Source organism: Sapajus apella, unplaced genomic scaffold (assembly GCF_009761245.1).
Source record: "Sapajus apella isolate SASKATOON/1434 unplaced genomic scaffold, GSC_monkey_1.0 scaffold49, whole genome shotgun sequence".
In the NCBI taxonomy this organism is placed as follows: Eukaryota; Metazoa; Chordata; class Mammalia; order Primates; family Cebidae; genus Sapajus; species Sapajus apella.
In genome coordinates, this window is record NW_022436989.1 from 10443286 (window position 1) to 10466199 (window position 22914).

Below are 22914 nucleotides of genomic sequence, written 5' to 3' on the forward strand. Positions count from 1 at the left end.
AGTTGTTTTCCTCAGAAGGATCAGATTTTTTAGGAGCTTACTCAGGCATACTCAAGGCAGAGACCATCACAATGGTGACAGCATATACATAGTGCTTCTTGTGTGCCAAGATTGTTCTATACACTTTACTTATATCATGAAATTCTCACAACAATTCTACAAGGGAGATGCTATTATTTTCCCCACATTATAAATAAGGAAACTGAGGCTCAGAAAGGTTAAGTAACCTATCTTACCAGGAATTGAACTCAGGGAGTTAGCACTACAACCTATGAGCTTTAACCACTATGAAAAAATATGCAGATCTTCTTCATCTTTTGCTTTTGCATTTATAAAAAATGATGTTAGATGCAATTACCTGTGTGAAACTGGAGCTTCAATGTTTGATAAATGCGCTTTTAAAAAGTAATTTATGGGGCTTCAGTGTTTCAAAATATACTTTAAAAAAATTTATTTACCAGCAAATTTAGCCAGTTGCTTCCTGATGCTTTTATTTCTTTTTAATTGAGATGGCGTCTTGCTCTGTTGCCCAGGCTGAAGCGCAGTGGCACCATCTGGGCTTACTGCAAACTTCGCCTCCCAGGTTCAAGCAATTCTCGTGCCTCAGCCTCCCTAGTAGCTGGGACTACAGGCACATGTCCCCACGTGTGGCTAATGTCTTGTGTTTTTAATAGAGACAGGGTTTTACCATGTTGGCCAGGCTGTCTCAAACTCCTGACCTCAAGTGGTCCACACACCTTGGCCTCCCAAAGTTCTGGGACAACAGGCATGAGCCACCGTACCTGGTCCCACGCATTTTTGAATGCTCTTAGAGTACATGTCTTAAAGAGACAGGGGTTTTATAAAAAGAATAACACAAGTGTTTTATTTTATTTACTTTTTGGAGATGGAATCTTGCCTAGTTGCCCAAGCTGGAGTGCAGTGGTGAAATCTCAGCTCTCTGCAACCTCTATTTTCTGGGTTCAAGTGATTTTCCTGCTTCAGCCACCCAAGTAGCTGGGATTACAGGTATGTGCCACACACCTGGCTAATCTTTGTATTTTTCATAGAGATGGAGTTTTTCCATGTTGGCCAGGCTGGTTTCAAACTCCTGACTTCAGGTGATACACCCGCCTCTACCTCCCAAAGTGCTAGGACTACAGGCGTGAGCCACCATGCCTGGCTGACACAAGTGTTTTACTACTCCACATTCTACAGATCCATTTTTCATAAAAACTGGACATGTCTGAGTCTCATCTATACCCGTTAATAATTAAGTAATTGTAATATTTTATACTTTGAAGACAGTACACAATTTAGAAAGAGGAAACATTATTAATGGTTTCTTGTAAAACAATAAGCCATTTTACTAAACTGAAACATAAAAATCATTTTAAAAGTATCTCTAGACATGTTTTGGATTGTCTTTCTGACAAGTATAGTTTTCTATTAAAATTTTAAGGAATTGCCTAATGAGCTCAGGTAGTTCCCTGGAAAAAAATTTGAAATGATTTTTTTATTAATAGTTTTAATATTACTTCTAATTGTTTTGGAAATGATTCTAAAAAGTGCCAAGAAAATTTAAAGGAATAAATTCCACATACATAATTCCTTCTTCATGCTAACATAATAACTATATATACACACTTCTGTAACACACATGAAATTGTACTATAATTGTTTTTCTTTTCCTGCAGTTGTAAAGTCATTTGTGACAAAATACACATTTACTTTTCTATACATAGAGCCTTCATAAGATAGAAATTATCTCTCAAATGTTCAAAAAGTTAGCACTAAAAGATAATTGGATTTATTCAATATTCAATATGATTTGCTGATCACAAATAATATTTATAACATTGCATTGTGAATTTTATAGATTTTTAAAGTACATTTAAAACTTACAGTATGGTAAACTCCCAATACCCATGACAATGAGGAATAAATATGTAGCAAATGGGTGAATGATCCAAATCATAATCACCTAAATTATAAATGTGAATCTATTTCTCCATCAAAGATCAGGATTTAAGGAGCAAAGAGTGGTTAATTTTAATTTTTCTCTAGTTTAATCTGCAATATTCTAACAATAAAGGGACCAACAGTCAAGTGGCCATAAGCAACAGCTGAAAAGGATAGGGTCCTACAATTTCCTCAAACAATTAAACCGAAAGATAGAAAGGATACTCAATGTTATATTTTAAAATATGCTGTCCTAAACAGAATATACAAACCATATATTGGACTCATGGCATTAAACCAAAGAAATACCTTTTCAACAGGTGATAATTACTATAAATATTATTTGAAACAGAACTTTCAATAAATTTCCTGGACTCCAAAACCAAAGCTCTTTCTACTATACTGTGTCACCTCTCACTTGATATCTGTGCTCATATGAGATGAAGTCCTTAAATTAAATTAGGCATTACAAATAGAATTGTATGACAGAAAAGTGTTTGTCATAATATTGTGAATTAAGATAAAATGAACAGCCAAAAGCACAATATCACCTAAATTATGAAACTTTTATTAACTACAAAACACATGGAAATAAGCAAATGCTATCATCACCTCTGTAATCTAACACTGTCATGACATCATTAAATTGGCAAACTACATGTGCCAGAATTGGTTAGGATACCAGGGTCGAGGAGAGGAAGTGAGAATTGGACTGGCTATGTCCCAGAGAAGGAAGAAAGCTGTCAAGGCCAGAGAAAAGGCAGTCAGGAATTAGTAACAGTCCAACCCAGGGAGTTTAAAAGTATACAAAAAAGAGTAAGTAAAACAATAATAACAAGCACTATCATTCAATAATCATCAAGACTCGATGATAAAGTTATCTTTCCCCAAGCCACAGAGCTAATCTACGGCAGAACCGGTATTCTCCAACAGTTCTCTAAGAAAACAAAGCCCCCGTTGTCACCCTGTGCTGTATCATCCATAGGCAAAATAGATCTGGAGAGCAAGAAGAGAAATACAGAGGTAGAAGTGGAAGTGACAAGTTATCCAGAACCACGTAAAACCCAGGGGAGAAATCGAAAGGACAGCAGAGGAAAGAACGTGCACATGCAGACGCCCAGAGACAGCTGGGCCAGAGATGGGTGCTGTTCAACAGACACCTTCTCCCTCTTGTGTCTGCCTTCTGTCTCCAGCCTCAGGATCTGAGAGGTTGTGTGGACAGCTACTGAGATCAACAGGGCTCGGCCTATTTCCTACTGCCATGATTTTAATAAGAATAAAAGCTAAATGATATTCAATGTAATTATATAGATATTGGATCTAGGTCTCTCTCTCTCTCTCTGTCTCTCTCTGTCTCTCTGTCTCTCTCTCTCTCTCTCTATATATATATATATATATATATATATTTTTTTTTTAATTAAACAGACATTTTAGAAAATCCACTTAGATGAAATCCTTCAGAATGATTTTGGTGCCACAGAAATATGAGCTATTTTACTGATAGTCACAATAAGCACCTTTTTAGGGAACCCAAACTTCATAAATGAGGTAATGTTTTCTCCCATTTCACCTTACCCATCTCTTCTGTTATCATGATATTTTCATGATTTACTTCCTCACAAATGACGTTGGGAGTTTTTGCTAAGTTTCCTTAACGATTTTGTGAAAACCATGTATTTATTCATGACCTTAGAATACTAGCAAAATGGTCCTTAACCACAAAAAACAAAGGCATGGTTTTAAATGAAAACTTTTTTCCTTATCATCACCAAGCGTGTTTGTATTGCTATGTGCATATGATAGCCCTCTGGACATGAAATAATATCAGTATTATTTAATTTACTCAATTACATAAGGAATTAAAAAAGAATTATTAAATAAAAAAGGAACAAGGCTTTGTAAAGAAAGTTGATTATGAAAGAGTTGGGAATCAGGGAACACAAGGTTCATTTTAATTCACTGTTAAACTCAAAGCAAAGAAATGATTTCATGAAAATTCACATTACCTTGCTGACACACTTCATCCTAGAAAAAGTGTCTCTTTGTTTAAGCAAACTACATATGATTGATTAACCTGGAGACAGTAATTTGATTGATAAAAGGGTTCCTCATTAGAGTTCCATAATGAGTGTAAAGGAGACATTATAAAGCACTAGAAAAAAAATATATTTGGGCCAGGTGCAGTGGCTCACGCCTGTAATCCCAGCATTTTGGGAGGTCAAGGCAGGCGGATCGCAAGGTCAGGAGTTTGAGACCAGGCTGAGCAAGATGGTGAAACCCCGTCTCTGCTAAAAATACAAAAATTAGTCGGGCATGGTGACATATGCCTGTAATCCCAGCTACTCAGGAGGCTGAGGCAGGAGAATGGCTTGAACCCAGAAGGTGGAGGTTGCAGTGAGCCAAGGTCATGCCACTGCACTCCAGCCTGGGAGATTCATCTCAAAAAAAGAAAGAAAGAAAAGACATTTGAAGTCCAAAAGACTTGGTTCCTACAACTGCCAGCAGCACCCATGGATCACATCTCATTCATGGATCACATATCATCAGACATGATATTTAGCTGGTGTGCACTTGTGAATAAAATGGTTAAGTAGAAAACATCTATCCTTCTTGGTAAACTGTTGCTTCCCCAAGTCCCCACAGTGCTGCCTAATCCTGACCACCCCAGAGGTCCTCCAGGACACCCCCCATGGCTCAGGCTACCTCCAAATCCATAAATATAATAGAGACTTCCAGAACCCTTCCTCCAATGCTGTGGCTGCAGCCATGCTAATTAACTGGCATCACCTGCAGCAAGCTAGGAATGAATATCATTCCTGCCCATATATCATCAAAAATACTCAGTAGTATGAGAGAATCTTTCATTTTTCCCTAATATACAGTACCCTGTTGAACTATTTGACATTGGTTTCTTTCTAAAAGTTACTAATAGCCAGAAATAGGTTTCAGCTTCATGAAATGTATTTCTTCCTTGCAGCAGATTTTTCTCAAATTACACTTCTCAAATTAATGTCTTACAGCAACCACACTGGGCTTTATAAAATAGTATTCAACACATCACATAAATTACTACTTTATCTGTGATGGAGGCATTCTAGAGAGTGAACAATTCAAAACTAAATTCAGCTAAATAAAAATATTTAAGGAGATCCAGAAATTCTAACTTACAAGCGTCTGAAAAATATAAATCCTAGAAGCTGGGTACAGTGGCATGCCCCTGTAATCCTAGCTATTCCAGAGACTGAGGCAGGAGGATTGTTTGAGCCCAGGAGCTCACCACCAGCCTGGGTAATTAGCAAGACCCCATCTCAAAGAAAACCATAAATCCTAAAACAGTATTTCAAATTACTTCCTATATTCTAAGAAACTTTAGAGTTTGCCTAGCCCAACTTCATGATTTGAGGAAGATAAAAGATCTTTCATGGGGCGGGGGGGAGATTTTCTCAACGTTGTTAAATTTAAAAAGTGCAGCTTAGAAATATAAAAATTAAATTTATGGCAATTTAGTTCTAAGCTGTTATCTATGAAGAAAGATGAAAGGGTAAGATGCATTTTTCTAAATGCTAATGCCAAATAAAAATGATCTTTCTTTACAGAGGCAGATTTGCATATCAAAGTTGATGTGGCTCAGGGATGTTTAAAAATCAGGAGGGGTTATTTCAAGTGGAAATGAAACTAAATTGAGAATTCCTTTACTTTTTCACAATTTAAGTGTACCCAGAAAGGTTTACATAAAAGAACAGAAATTTTTAAAAGAAATTTTATATATCTTAATAATTTCAAACTTTGTCGTAAACAAAAATAAACCTGAAAAACTAAAATACAATATATTTGAAGCTTTTTGTATAATAAGCTTTTAGTCTAATATCAAATAAAAATCACTGAAGTTTCCTTTCCATACTTAATAGTATACTGCTAAAATTTAAATTAATTTAGAATTAATCCACAAGTCAAGTAAAGTCCTAAGCTGCATGACACTAAAATCTTAAAAACTACAAGGCTGATTAAAATGTTATGACTTATAACTCATTTCTATCAATAATCACTTATGTATTATCATTTTTAATCTCTTTACTTATACAGACCAGAGTAATGAATAACAACAGCAATACATAGATCAATAATGGAAAATAAAATTTTCAGTTTTATTTATGGAAATAATATATTAAACCAGTAATTACAGTACTAAAAATAAAAATTAAAAACCTCAAAATGAAAATCTGACCATTAATCCTCCTGCAGAATTCTAAACTTTAATAAATTGGTTAAAACAGCTCAGATGTCAGTCATAGCAAGTCTCATAGAAAATAACCCACCAGGCTTTGAAAGAAAAATACCTGCATTAAACCACATAACAATTTCAGTTTTCAGAAGAAAATGATTAGCTGTTTGCAAAATTACAATTGACTAAAGCCATTATCACCAAAATTTGGTTACTTAAAATATATAACAGTGCCATGAAATTTTACTTGCCATGGAAGAAGCTCAGAGCACAATCACATAGCGAGAGGTATTTGACAATGAAATAAAGGTTAATGACAAATAGCCATGCATAAAGCTATGAGTTAAAATAACAATAACAGCTCTGAAAATGTAAGGAGACACAGAAATGCTCAAAGAACGGTCTATTTTAAACCACAGACATAATAAGCACAAGGTCTAGTGACATAGATCACAGCAAAGTTGGATATTTTTTTTTTTAAGTTTTCAAGACACCACAAATATGCTGGATAAAGCAGAAAGTCAAAGATAAGGAAATTCCAACTGAAGGGCATTGACTTATTTCAGCAAAAAGAAAATCTCTGACACCTGTGAAAGGAATTGTTCCTATAGTAGGTGAGTTCATTAAAATACTACAAGTTGACATAAATCTGGTACTTGCCCCTTCTGATTTCTCCACGGTGTTAGCCAACATCTCCTGCAGGGCCCGGACAGAGAGGGACTGCTCCAGCACGAATGTGCAGATGGAGAGGTCTGGGGGTACATTCTGCACAGAAAGAGGAAGAGCCATCAGCAGCGTCATCTTCATCAAGCATCCAGACCCAGCTTACCTTAGGAGGCTCCAGTTTCTTTCATAGAGTATTTGTCAACTTTCCACCGCACGTTCCCCAATCATCAAGAAACACTGTCGTTACTCCTCACATTTAATACATTTCAACCACCACGGACAGCAACAGCTGCCATTTATTGAGTGCTTACTCTGCAATGCATTGTCTTGGGAGCTTTGTCTAGAGCTCCTGTGGTCGTCTGTAGTAAGGATTATTACTATCACTTGTGTGAACAGGAGAAACAGAAGTTGGGTTCCTTTTCCAAAGTCACAGAGTTGTAAAATTTCCACGCTAAGGATTAAAATCCACATTTATCTGACTCTTATGCCTTCATTTCTAACTTACCTTTCAGTCTGCTGATAAAAAAAATTTAATAAAAAGTAAAGGACAGAAAAATAACACGTCTCAAATTAATATCAAAGTCAAGCAAATATAAAATTGAAATAGTATAAAATATTCACAGACACAGGTTTCTCCTTAGCCACAAACATGGCAATTACTTCGTTTTATTCAAGCTGGACGCTATATTTGGCCTCTAACTCAGAGTATGGTCATTTGGCAACTGTTCTGTATGTATGTATATTGCTTTATTTTTTCATCCTCCATTTCTTTTCTCTTCTCTTTCTCTTAAACTTCTGTCTCAGCCAATACACTGCCAATTCTCAAAAATCTCAACTCAGAAGGTGAAGGAACCAGGATAAGAGCTGACTGGCTGTTCACGACTCAGGTGATGAGTGCATTAAAAGCCCAGACTTTACCACTACACAATATGTGCACGTAGAAGAGCTGTACTTGAACTTCCTAAATATTAATCTATATAAATTTTAATTTTTTTTATTTAAAAAAAGGCACATGGCTGTAGCTCCAACAATTGAGAGGACTGAGGCAGGAAGAATGCTCAGCCCCAGGAGTTTGAGGCTGCAGTGAGCCATGGTCACACCACTGTACACAAACCAATTGAGAGGGCTGAGGCAGGAAGAATGCCCAGCCCCAGGAGTTTGTGGCTGCAGTGAGCCATGGTCACACCACTGTACACAAACCTAAGGGACAGAGCAAGACCCTGTCTCCACAAATAAAAGTAAAATCAATCACCCCATCATCTACATTAGGTATTTCTCCTAATGCTATGTAGATGACGGGATGATGGATGCAGCAAACCATCATGGCACATGTATACCTATGTAACAAACCTGCACATTCTACACGTATACCCCAGAACTTAACATATAATAATAAAAAAAATACAGTGCCATTGACAGCCCAGGTGGTGAACTCCATTTTCATGTTAAGTTTTTTTCCTATTTTTGTAATGTGACTGTAATTTTACATAGAAAGGAAGCAAAATCTTCAAAGATCTCAACATCATTTGGGCCTATAACCTATGTAAATGAAAAAAAATTTAATTTTCAATGCCACCGGCAAATATGCCTACTGAGCACTAGAATAATAATAAGAATAAAATAAAGTAAAATAAAGGAAGATAATTCCATTTGTGTGGTTAAATTGTGAGTGCATTTATTTCTTTTGTTTCAATTTATGGAAATGTTTTCCAATAAAGACAAATAACAAAAAATAACTAACTGGTGAGTTAGAACGGTAAGTTATGCATCCTGTATGCTTTTGCTTAGATAAGCATGATCCAGTATGCAGTCCAACCAGGTCCAAGCAAATGTTCAAAGGAGGATCTTCACAACAGAAGAACATTACAAATACATTAAACACAACATGTAAGCAGGTTATGTCTTTCTCATAAAAAGAACATTAGGAGGATAAATTTGATAAGCTGATGCAATGCATCAAAATTACAACTTACATTGTTTTAAGTTTTTATTAAATTGAACCACTACAATTGGAATAATTTTTCATCAGCAGCATAAAATGATGCTTTATGGTTGCAAGGAAGAATTAAGTAATGAAGTTCCAAAATTAAAGCTAAAATTATTTTATGGATAAATGATGTTCACAATAAGGCCACAAAGCTCATGCATACCCCACAAATCCACCTCGTTCCCATGTTTTGTTCTGTTGATTTTTAAAATAAAATTTCCTTTTCTGGTTTCTGCCATTCTCCTATCACGGGCTCCTGTTCACCCAACTCGATCAGTTTCCATTCCTGCTCCAACACTTTCAGCCAGCAAAGAGTCCTCTCAAATCTGGCGCAGCTAACTGCTTTGACGCTCTGCAGTTGGCCAGAAAAGGGCTTTCTTTCTAAAATCCTCATATAAAAGTTCGAAGACTAGGAAAAGGGCTCTCTTCTATGAAATTTAGGAAAACATGCTCTTAAATTTAATTTTTAAAGTTCTAATCATACTAATTATAGCCTCCTGAGATCAAGACAAATGCTATGTAAAAAGAAAATCTGTTAATGTAAGGTTTTATTTCACTTGTATCCATTGAAAATGTGAGGGTTTATACTTTGGCAGTGCTGACAGAGCACTATGTTATTAAATAGTGTGCTGGTGAACTGACTCGAAAAAAAATCCCTTGATTTGTAGCATTTGCCCATTCCTGTGGTGTAAATACTCCAATCACTGCTGATTTCAAAGTATCAACATTTACAAACCGGCTTACAAAAATCCAAAATATCTCACAATCAACTCTTGGCGGTTTGTCAGAGCTGTTTTCAGCATGCTGTTAGACTGATGATTTCAGACAAATATCCATTAATTGCTTTAGAATCAGCATATCCTAACAGTTAAGAGCATGGATCCTGTATACAGACCACCTAAGCAAAAATGCTGGCCTCATTACTTATCAGCTGTTAACTTTTATAATCCTTGGTTTCCTTCCCTAAAGAAAATGGATAATAATTATACCCTTCTCATAGGGTTGTTATGAATAAATGAGATGTAGAGAGATTATCACAGTATCAAGAATATAAAAAGAACTTAAAATAAGTGAGTGATTATCATTAGTTTTGCATACTGTAATTCCTCTCCATTTCTGGAAATTGTGAAGCACCACTCATTTCTTAAAATCAGTTCTTGCATGGAATCTACTTTGTACAAAGTGTTTAAAAACACAGATCTATAACTATGCACCTGTTCACAACATCCAAAATCTTCCAGTATTGTTAAGAAAAGACAGTTTCCAGTAATATTTAAAAGTTTATATTCTGGGTGCATTTCAGTTGTTTCATGCCTCACTTAGAGCAAAATGTTAAAGGATTGCTATAATATTTCATATTATTTTAAAGATCCTTGAAAATCACATGGGTTTCAAATGAATTAATCCTGTCAAATGAATTTTATTTTTCCACAGAGCAACGAGCCTCCTATAGATATTTTTCCAAATGGTGGGAGTTAGCATAAATAAACACGCCAACAATCTTCAAAGGCATTTCTCTGTCTCTTACACATGCCACCCAATTTGTTCTGAGTCATCTTCACCATGCCTTCTCTTTCTCTTTGTACCCAGCTACCCCTACACACACAAATGTAATAGAAAAGCTGAGACATTTTAAAAAAATAGTGTTTACCTTTCAGGAAAACTTAAAACAGTACACATCAGAACTTTGTAGTGTTGTCTGTTTTCCTCTAAAGAAAAATGGTCTCGTTATTTTAGGTAACAGAATCATCAGCATAATTTGGTAACTTTTAAAGCAACAAATGAAGCATTTCTTCATTTAGATGTGTATGTCTTCAAAGAACACTGAAACTTGTACAGTTATGCCCATGGTAGCATGTTGAGCCTTTGTTCCAACTTCCCAAAAATAAAGCAGCATCACTGGAAAATAAAGGGCCTTATTCATGCATCAAATATCAGCTTTGATAAATGGCCCCAAACCAAAATGATTCCTAACACCAGGAACGGCAGGCAAGGTAAAACATTCTACAAACATGTAGAGTAGAGGCTCCCATTTGCAAGCATTTGCAAATTATCATCTTTTCCTTAATTTGTTTTTGCTCAAGTCTTATTACTGAGGAAGTTAATTTTTAGAACTTCAATATGTAAGACTTTTCCTCACCCTTACTATGAGTGCGCTACTAAATGATGAGAATTTTCACATAGTATGCTCTGTATTGTAAGCGCTTTGCCATATCCGGATCACATCAGAACACAAAACCAATAATGGCAGTTAAGCATGTATACCTACCTGCCTCTTAGACATCACATTCGACGTTTACTTGCAATGCAAAATTAAATCACAGAAAGAGATTGGGTCTGTCTAAAGGTCTGTGTCTATCTATTCTACCCAGAATAGTGCCCAAAGCAAGCTGGCAGGAGGTTAATAATGCTTTTTATATGGAGACAACACCAATTTTATCAGGATGTGTATACTTTGGGAAAGGTAACAGACTTTAGGCTGGTAGCATGGCTATGTGCGCTCACTCGCTCCCTCTCCTCTCTCCCTCTTCTCTCTCTCTCCTTCCCTCTCTCTCTCTCTCTCTTTCTTTCAACTGATCACCATCCTCCCCTGCCTGGCAAACGTCATATTCTCTTAGAGAGGAAAGAAAATCTCAAGAGTAACCACAAAGCAGCATCTGGCTTTGCTGGCTCTGGGGAGGCTATGTAAAATCAATTAGGTTTCCAACTGAAGTATCCATCAAACTATTTGGCTTCCAGATACGTATCTGCCTAACCCACTTAAAAACCTATTGAAACATGTCATTACCTTAACTGAATAACAACCAATAATTTAGGACTATATAAGCCACATTAAGCCACCATCCTTCTTATTATTACTGTGTAAAAACTGCATACTAATAAACTATTCTGTTTCACATCCTGATGCCTTCGCTTACATTTTCTTCTCCCTCAGCGTGAAGGTCCCCATCTCTGCAAACTATTTCATATTTTTCAATCACACATAAAATCACACATCAAAATATCCCCTCGTAGGGAAGTCAAACAACACTGAAAACCAGAAAAGTCTCTTTCCAAATTTGATTATACTCCCTTTCCCTTCCTTTAGCTTTATACTGTATTTCCATTTTCTTTCATGCATTTACATGTATACATATGCTATGCATCCACAGCAGTAGAAGCATTCAGATCAGGTAGAAATACATAGATTAGCTTTTTCCAATAGTGGGTTCACTCTATATAAATTACAGTTTTTAAATTTGCTGATATATCTTGGAGATCAGTGTCTGCCAGTAAAGATATATCTGTTTCATCAGCATGACCGCTACAGAATGTAGATACACCATATTCCTGCTGAAGATAAATCTCAGTGCTCTGCCATGCAATACTGTTACTCAGCTTGGATCCTACTCCACCTCACGACCAGCACCAGCGGCAGCTCTAATACAATGATTTACACCAAAAAAATGTTCAGTGTTTGATAAACTAACCTCAAACCCCTATTTCTGGAAAATTAAACAGTTGCACATACTCTATAGGAATATGGGCAGTTAGAGCCCTAATGACAAATCTACTTTGGTTTGGCTATTTTATTTACCCTAGGTTTCTAGCACAGAAGCAAACAAGTTAATGACGCCCTTCACACTGCCTTTCAATTGGGCTCCAAGTGACCTTTGGCATAACACAGGTATCTCAAAATGTATTTTGCAAATTAACGATGCAGTAAATGTTGATAGTTTGACAGTACAGAAAAGGGTAAGTCACTGCACCAGGAACACTAAATTCAGAGCCAATGGATAACTAGCCAAGACACCTCAGGGGGGTCAGGCTGAGCTTCCCTACCTATGAAGTAGAAAAAAAAAAAAATACTTACATCCTACTTCAAAGATGCCGAAAGAAGAAAATCAATGCATGATAATCTGGATGATGCCAATAAGTTATAATTTTATCTGCCTAATTTAAGAAAACCCTAAATCAGATTGAGAGCTCAGAATCAGAGAGATATAAATTAAGAGAAAAGCTGTTCTTCCACCAAGAGATGTGAAACAGTATACTTTAAAACTGAGCAGATGGTCTGGAGTTGAGGCAGGTTTGTTTTTGCTTAGGCACCCATCTGCTGCGCGGCCTTCGGAAAGGCACTGTCACTGCTGAGGGTCGACTTCTCCCCGAACGATGGAGATTTCAAACTCTCTCTCCTCCAAAAGATAAAGTGGTGGTGGTTGTTTTAATTTACAAGCCAGAGACATGAACTAGGCAAAATGTCACTTACAAGATGGGGAATAATATCCTTTAAAATGTTTATATATTCTCCAGTGACCAAAAAAAAAAAAAAAAAAAAAAAAAAAAAAACACATGGTGTTATATCCCATTGACTCATAGGAAACACTGTGGAAAGGAAGCATCAGGCAAGATCTAAGAATCTTGGTTCACTTTTTCCTCTTTACGTTGCTTCAAAACCCCAATCGTAACATTTCACCATATTTCCAGCCTGGAAATGTTATTTCCAGAGCTTCACATTTTGGGCTGTTCATAGTTCTGGGTATTCTTGTCATGTTCTTTTTCCCTTACCCCATTTTGCACCAGAGGTTAACATGATTGCCTCTGAGAAAGAAAGATTTTTCCTGTGTCAACTAGTTCTTTCAGGTCACCTTTTTGAAAGACAAGGCTAAATGCCATCCTCACAAATGAAGCTGATGTCTCTGGGTTTTACCCATCTTAAATCCTTTGAATCTTCAGAAAAACTCAAGTAATTCCCTTGGCATTCTTGACAACAGTAAGGTCCAGGTGGGAGGGGTTATACTAACAGGTTTAAACGAGTGGTAATTAGCAGTACATTGCCACTACAAAGAGCCACAGCTGTGCCAACTTAGCGGTTAATTATGAAAATCCCTAGTGGATTGGTAGCATTCCATATAGTTTGCTCGGTGTTCATTTTGCTCCTTGACATACAACTTTCATAATACAACATCCTTTCAATCTAATATTAAAATCAGATGGGCCAATTCATCTGATTTTTACAATTATTTTAAAATTCAGATGTGTCAGTGCAAACTTGACGAACCATTCCATAATACCTCTGTAATTCTAATACTATAACAAGAATGTTGACTCAGGTCAAATCAGTTCACACGCATCTTGAGAGAAAGCCATTGTCCACGAGCACACAATTACATGGAAGTTTGCAGCAAAACACTCAAAGAGAAAGCAGAAAAGAGACTTCTACTGCTATGAATTGAGCCTCAAGATAATATGTATCTTGAAAGTCATATATGCAACCTAACGGTTCATCAGATGTAGGCTCTTGCCTCTCAACATTGCTAATTCAAATTCATTTCAGGCAGACTGGTTTCTATCCTATTATTCATGATAAAAAAATCAATCATACAATCTCAATAAAAGCTCCACATACCAACTCTCTGAAAAACAAGTATACTGAACAAGTATAAAAGAATTATGTTTTGAAAAGTGGAATTCTAGGTTGAGAAATCTACTATTTGAAAAGTTATGGAGTCTTATTACTAAATTCAGAGAGCTGAGAGATCTCTGAATAAATGGATGAATAACACACCACAGACAAATAAATACATGGAAATATTTGAACCACCGTTGGAGTTTCTGTAGCCACAAATTACTCTGGAGCAAATTTTCACAATTTACTCAAAAGAGGTTTGCTTATTTAAAAAAAAATTAACACTATATATACAGACACATGCACACACACACATGTGTTTATTACACATGTAGGAAGCACCTTTCTCAGCTTTGCAGTCTGCAGGATCTCTGTGAACCACAGTCCGAACACACTTGTTAGAGCCTTCAGTGAAATTTCTGATGAGCAACAGTGTTGTCTCTAGGGAGTTCTGTGAGGGATACTTTGTGGAATCCATTTATAGGTTTCTTGCCTGAAATAGTATCTGGGACAAAAATTTTTTTACAGTAGCCAGGTCAACTTAATTGTCTGCAATATGACCTTTGCCACAGTATCCACAGTCCCCTGTCTCATACCCTCCTTGAAGAAGGAAAAAGAATTCACACAAACATATAGATGAGGGCAACCAAGAGATTCTGACTTATCTAGAGTTTCACAAAATGTCAAAAGGAGAAGAGAATGGTGAAGACAGAAAGTATGGCTTCCACAATTAAAGTTGTGTAGGTGATAAGATGATGTCTTCAAATTTAATTAATTATGTAATACAGTGCAGATTCATTCAGGCATAACCATACAAACACCAGCCATCTCACTGTTTGCAGGTGTCTCATTCTGTGAAAATGAGTTGGATTAATTTCATCTAAATTGATTTGAAATGACAAGAGCTAAATTAATTACTCAGTATCAGTTTGAACAAATCAAGCTGAAATCAACTCAGTAACATTGAAACTGTCCTGATAAAATTAATAAAATTAAATTGCTAGGTTTTCAATAAAAGCATACCCTTTGAGTAGAAGCATGGCTAAGCATTAACCAGCTTGCCCTGTAGCCCACTTCCTTAAAGGTACTTACTGCTTAAAAATCAGGTACCCCCTGTCACAAGGTTGTTATTTCTATAGATAACATCCTTAACATTAAGAAGCCACGTTTTCCATGCTGAGATACTTTCCAGATCCTGTATTATTCCACTGATATCAGCCAGGCTGAAGACCCCCTCTAAAGAACTTACTCAACATAAAAATACAGTTTATGATCTCGTCCCCAATGCCCTAAGTAATCAGCAGCCCCCAGCTCCTCAGCCCTCTAGGTACCAAAATTCCCTTAAAAATCCTAGTCCCATATTCCTCCAAAAAGAGGATTTGAGGTTCCCTCCCACCTCCTCGTTTGGGTGTCATTCTATTATTAAGCTCTTTCTCTGCTGCAACTCCCACTGCTTCTGTGTACTGGCCTGTTATCATTCAATGACAAGGAAGCTGGTGATCCTCTACCAACATCCTTGGCTCACCTTTCCTAGGCTCTGTTTAAAACACATAAATTCTAGTCATATAAGTATATGGGAATGATGTTCCAGGAAGTTGGGTTCCAAGCTAAGAAATCTGTTATTTAAAAAGTAATGAAGTATAATAAATATGAGAAACTCCAAGCAGACTCAGACTGAGACATTCAGCATCTTGGAATTCTTGCCAGGAATTATACTAGCATGAAATTTCTATGCAGTTCCAAGAATATAAAAAATGTAGAGACAATTATGCAATTAATAATAGCTACATCCCTTTTTAAGGGTCCTCTTTGTGTTAGGTTATAATTCGCATCATGAAATAAGTATTATTATCCCCATTTTAGAAATGAGTAACTAGTGAATCAGAACACTGAATGACATATCTTAAGCCAGAAACTATTAAAAGCTCTATCTGCTTAGCCTAAAATTCATACCATACTGTCTCCCTCAAGGTCATATCAGCCTGCCTCCCAGTTATTTTCTTTTTATTTCCCTGTCCATTTGTGGCAAAATTTGTGATGATAAAATAAACCTAAAGTGACAGAGAGCCTGCTCTAAAAAAGCACACGCACAGAGAGAGAGAATGGAGTCATGAACACCCTCCACTCGATGACTTTGTCTTAAAGGCCATTTTAGAAGCTTGTAGCCTCATATGAGCTCCTCTGGGGAGGTACTAGCAGGAGCAAAAGTGCCAGAAGGCAATAATATTGTTATCCTTTCTGGAAGGACATGTTGTCGATGTATTTGGATGTAGAGGGCTTTCCTTTGCTGACTGCAGACAAGTCACCATTTCCACAGGAGATATATTTTCTGGTTGAAAAATCTTGACGGTAGAGTTATATATGGTGTAATTAAACAACTAGGTCAGGGTATATATCTTAGGATATGAGGCCTAGGAATGTTCTATGGAATTGAAACTAGAGCTGTATTTGTTAGATGTGACTCTGACTTAACAGCAGGTGATCAGGAGGTACTCCAGGGCCCTATTAAGCCTTGTAGACTATAAACTTATAGCTGAAGCTAATGGAACACAAAAAAACAGTAGCCAAACATTCCATCTCAACCTATAATTTGACTCTGAAGGGGTCTATAGGTAGCAAAAACAAATCAAAGAATATTTTCGGAAGATAACTCTCGCAGCTGGGTACCTGATAATATACAGCCATGATGTAACTCTTTTTTATGTTGAAGGATCAATTCAGGATAGATAAAAATATTTATAAGCTGCAACGCACTTTTTTAAAGAAATCATACGCACCTCCCCCCATGATCAAGTGAGAAGGTTGGCAAATCTTCTCCCTAAAAAGCCAGCTGGATAAAATTGACAAAAATAACATTTTCAGAGCTGTGGGAATTAACCAAAGGCATATAAAAATATAAGAAACTTTTATGCTTAAAAACTGATGAAATTTGGGTAAGAACAGTAAATCTGTGGTGTTCTTCCCTGGGGCTACTCCCATCTCCCCACAGCGCAGCTAATGTGGAGGTTCTACCATGGCACAGCATGGGCTAGCTGTGAAAAGCAGAAGCTGTGCCACCTTGTCAAAGGGGTCTCACTTGATTTGGAGCAGATGCCAATGAACACTGCACCATCTATGAAAGTGACACATCCCAGGGAGGTCCAACAGATCTGCTAGCACACACCTGGTGACCCTCTACCAGCTCTAATTCAGTATATCTTTGACTAAAGTTGCACAGGTACAAGAAAGACACCTAAAAAGCAGCAGGAAGTAAATCTTGGGTAAACTTGAAAATGACCCGAACTTCTCATACACTTCCCTATCCACACACAGGTCCACTGGTAGAGGACTAAAAACTTTCTCCCGAAAATGTCTGAGCACAACCTCTGTACCATCTGTGCCTAAACTCTAAGATATGAAGCAACAGGGAAGTCCCTAGAAAGCTAGTCTTAACATAAAAGCAAGAATGTTTTTTTTAAAACATTAAGCAATAACGTTATTGGCCACACATCAAGGAGAGACGTTTCACAGACTCAGGCCAGGCAATTTACTAAACAAAGAAAAAGTAAAACTCCGCAGCAACAACCTTCAGTAGAGACATAAAAGAAATCAGGGTTATATTATCTAAAATGTCCAGTTATAACAAAACATTATGACACAGACAATAAAAACCCAGGAAAACATAGTCATCAGAAATTCTCTAGGTTTCTTGACAAAGGCATTTAACAGGTAAAGACTTCAAGGCAGCGATTATAAATATTTTTAAAGAACTAAAGAAAAGCATGCTTAAAAAATTAAAGTATGGAAACAACAAATCAACAAATAGACATTATCAAAAAGGATGTAAACATTACAAAAATAAACCAAATGGAAATTTTGTATTCGAATACAATAACTAAAATGATATATACAAAGGTTAGATTTCAGATTGAAGAAGCATCAGAGCTAGATTAACAGAAATTATTCAATCTGAAGTACACAGAAAAAAAAATCATTGACAAAAAAATGCACAGAGCCTCAGCAACCTGTGGGATAACGTCAAGTGGATCAATATATGTGTAATACGAACTCAGAAGAATAGGAGAGAAAAAAGCGGTTAGAAAAAATGCATTTAAAGAAATAATGAATGGCCCCAAACTTCCAAAATGTGATGAAAATATCAGCTTACACATCTGCGTAGCACAACAAACCTCAAGTAGGATAAACAAAGATATCCACACCCAGACACACTGCAGTCACACTGTTTGCATGACAAGGACAAAAATAGAAGCATGGAAAGCAGTAAAAGAAAAATAATACACATCCCATCAAAGGAGCATCAGTATGATTAACGGCTGACTTTTCATCTGAAAAAAGGGAAGACAGAAGGCAGTGGGATGACAGTCAAAAAATCAAAAGAAAAAATCTTTTAATCAAGAATCTCATATCTCATCTTTCAAAGGATGAAGACAAAATAGGCATTTTCTGATAAACAAAGACTGAGAATTCATTCCTAGCAGAGTGAAATACAAAAAGAAGTTCTTAAGGAGCTTCCTTCAAATCTAAAGAAAGAAATGAAAAATATCAGAAATTGAAAATCTGTGGATTAATATAAAAGACCCTAAAATTTTATTTCTTAACATCTTTAAAAGATATAAAAATGTATAAAGAAATATTTAAATAGTTATAATAGTACATTATTGGTTTAGGAACTTGTTTGTATGATGTATGGTTATACATATATATCACAAAGAGTACAAAGAAAGGAAAAGGGAAGGAAGCTATGTTGGAGCAGGTTTTCTATTACTGGAATTAAATTAGTATTATTCTGAAGTAGAAGTTACAATGATGTTAAGATGAATTAAAATTATGCATATTGCAGTCCCCTAGTATATAAGAATTAAGAGCATAACTCAAAAACTACATAGTAAAAAAAAATCAACAGAGGTTTCAAAATGGCATATTACGTTTCACAAAAGAAAGCAATAATGGGGGAATGGAGGAACGAAAAATACAGCAGGCATATGAAAAACCAACACAGCAAATGCAAACCCAATTGTATCAATATCACACAAAATATGTATGTTTTAAACACTCTATCAAAATGTAGAGGTTGGCTGGGCGCGGTGGCTCAAGCCTGTAATCCCAGCACTTTGGGAGGCCGAGGCGGGTGGATCACGAGGTCAAGAGATCGAGACCATCCTGGTCAATATGGTGAAACCCCGTCTCTACTAAAAATACAAAAAAAATTGGCTGGGCATGGTGGCGCGTGCCTGTAATCCCAGCTACCCAGGAGGCTGAGGCAGGAGAATTGCCTGAACCCAGGAGACGGAGGTTGCGGTGAGCCGAGATCGCGCCATTGCACTCCAGCCTGGGTAACAAGAGCGAAAACTCCGTCTCAAAAAAAAAAAAAAAAAATGTAGAGGTTGCCAGGATAAAAAAAATATGATCTAACTCTATGCTCATTATAATAGACAACATCATAAATTAACCACAAATAGGTTGAATGTAAAAGAACATAAACAATATGTATCACATAAATATTAACCACAAGAGAGGTGAAATAGCTACACTCAGTCACAGAAAATAGATTTTTAGACAAGAACTGTTACTATTGAAAGTACAATTAGATCAAAAAACAAAGGAAGAAAGGGAAAGAAAAAGAGAGAGAAATGAAAGGCATCCAGATTGGAAAAGAAGCAAAACTGTATTTCCAAATGCCACGATTGTGTACATCGGAAATACCAAGTAACCTGCCAAAAATCTACTGGTCCTAATAAATGAGTGTAGCAGGGTTGCCAAGATATAGATCAATACATAAAAATCAACTGTTCCATATACTAATAAAAACATCTGAAAAATGGAATTAGAAAAACAAGGACACTCATAATAGCATCAGTAAGAAAATAAATTCAGTCTTCTTTAAATAATCAAGACATTAAATAACTGCAACTACGTACAAACTTTTGTAGCATTTCCTGATCAGGATGGTTAAACTCTTTGGCTAAAACTGAGAAGAACTGTAACCAACAATGTTGATGTGCCTTTCAACAGATCTTACCATGAAGTGAAGACACTTCTGAGGTAGAGTTACTTGGCTTTGCTTTGACTAGCTAGTCAAACAATGCAAAATGTTGTTTGCTTTTTGCCTGTATGCAGTGTTTCTTTGAACTGGAAGTTTTGCATTTTAAATGAGATGGATAACACTGATTTCAGCTCAAGAAATAAATAAATACTCCTTGGTCCACTTCCATTTACTCTGAAGCAAAATCATTAGCCTTTTGTGGGGGTGGAGAGGCAGGGTTCTTTCCAATAGTCATGGAAATGATCTAAATTTAGAAAATGCCTACCACTCCTCTGTAAGAAACACAGAAACCCCCTCACTCTACCAGTTGGGGCTGCAGTTTCTCTCTGGCACGATGAATTGGTTCATGGTTATTGGTCATCCAGGAAGTCCACACAGACAATACCAGGACCATAAAAAATAGGAGCAAGGTGATCAGATCTCTGTCTCTTATAATAATAGTCCCAGGAAAGAGGCAAGTAAAATGAACAGCTTTAAAAAATAAATTAATAGAGCTAAGAAGAACCCAAACCAGGGTAAAAAGGAAATGTGATGTAGAGTATTCAAGGGAAAGGAAAAGAGGGATGTGAAAACTAACTGGACACCGAGGGTAAAGGAGGAACTGGAGATTAATCCATAGTTTTAAACCTGAAATACTGCACAGATGGTGCTGCCATCAGCTGACGTAAGGAACACAGGAGGAGAAGCAAATTTGAGCAGGAAGATAATACATCTGCTGAGAACACACAGAGTAAGTAGGTCAAACAGGGTGAGGAAGTCAAAGCCTTTGGCACTGATAAGACATCACCAGAGATATTTAAGACACCAATTTTAGTAGAAGGGGAAGAATCTATTTCAAAACTGCTTTAAAAGATTGGGTTTTCCATAAACAATAACAGATGTAGAATGACAATTTAAGAAACTGACTACTGCAAATGGAAGTATAAAAGTATCTAGAAAGGCAAGAAATGACGTAAGGTGTTAATATACTCACATATATTTTTAATTAAAGCATCGATGTCCTAAAGAAGAAGCTGTAATATCCACATCTGATATTGGAAACCAAGCAGAAACTCTTTAAACTCTGACATGAAAGGGAATTTTAAACTCAGTTTCTCAATGTCATTTCTAAAATCAGTTTTTATTTTACTGGGTCACATTCCTAATCTTCACACCTGTCTTCTCTGTCTTCCTAAATGTCATCTCTCTAACCCCCATCTCTTCACCTCTAGTCCCTTCTACTTATTACCACCAAATTAGACTTTCCTCAATATCACTTTAGACTTTCAGAGATTTACAAAAAAAAATCCCATTGTTTAAAAATTTAAGTCCAAACTCCCTATCTGGTTTGGACTTAAATTTTTGATATAAAGTTTGGACATAATGGTTACTATTAAGCTACATTACATGACTCTACTATTCACAAACACATTTTCATTTCTCACATTTGTCTTTGTCCAATTTCTACCATCCCTCAATCCAAGCTCAAATACTGTCTCATCCATGAAGCATTCCTTGATGACTCAAACTGCCTTGTATTACATATATTATGACAACATACTTTCCACCTGACTTTATAAGCTACTGGGACTTTGCTATCCTCCACAAGGGCTACTCATTATGCTTTTTGTTAAATATTCTTCATTGTTGCATGTGTATCCTGTTCAAAGTGTATTACAGAAAAACCCAATTTTAGTGATATGACAACACTTATCATCTCACTGCAAATGGACAACCAAAAAATATTTGTAAATAAGCCCTAAGAAATGTTTGTAAATTGAATTATTTAAAAATATTAACATGTATTTAAACAAGGTAGATATGATTTTTTCAAGGGTAGATTGTTAAAATAATGTAAAAACTTGATGGTGGTCTAAAAATTATGATTTATGCTGGTTTAAAAAAATCATAATATCTTCAGAATCAAACATTAAAATGTCAGAACTATCTGCACAGAATTTATCTGCATTATTCCAGAATGCTGCATTGTAGAAATAATACACCCAGTTCGTTCACACATAGGTAGAAGCTTGGAGTTGAGGCATGGTTAGAAATTGGACAAAGGACAAAGATGAGAAAGAAAATACACAGGTACTCATCTTGTTCATTCACATGTAGGTCACTAACGTGAAAGATCTATTGGATCTTTACAGGAGCCAAATTCTTTGGTGAAAAATTACATACATCTAAATATTTTTATGGCAAATACCTTAATAGAGCCATATGGTTTCTGTTAGTTTTGATCCTCATAAAGAGATTTAATATTAATAGTATAATCCATCATTAAAATAACCATCCTTCTCTTTCCTCCAAGCTAATCCCAGTTTATGTTAATTTCATTGTGCCACAGTTTATGTTTATGGCCATAGTGGTTAAAGAATGAATCTAGTAAATGTCTGGTGCCTGCTGAAGCACATTTTTGTTAAACCAGTCTCATTTCCTGAAGAAACCAAAATAAATATGTGACAGAGCACCAGGACATGAAGATAAGTGAGGAGCAAGCACAATATAGTGTATCAGGGACTTCAAGAAAACCTTCATCTCTCTTCAAAAGAACATTCTGATCTTTAAGCATTTAACTGCTCAACCATCTTCAGTTTATGATATACCTGTAATACTAACCACCTTAAACAGCTCCTGTTGAATTGATACATGCTCAATTAAATGAACCATTTCTTTGTCATAGC

General features: G+C 36.2%; 1 protein-coding gene across 12 annotated transcripts in view; it reads right to left on the reverse strand.

The window, feature by feature from the left end:
• Positions 1–22914, reverse strand: part of RYR2 (ryanodine receptor 2) — a 784407-nt gene that overhangs the window by 489744 nt on the left and 271749 nt on the right. For all 12 annotated transcript variants that reach the window (XM_032242431.1, XM_032242430.1, XM_032242419.1 and 9 more), the window contains exon 3: positions 6824–6928. In XM_032242431.1, the coding sequence (XP_032098322.1) occupies positions 6824–6928 (105 nt within the window). The remainder of the gene's footprint in view (positions 1–6823; positions 6929–22914) is intronic.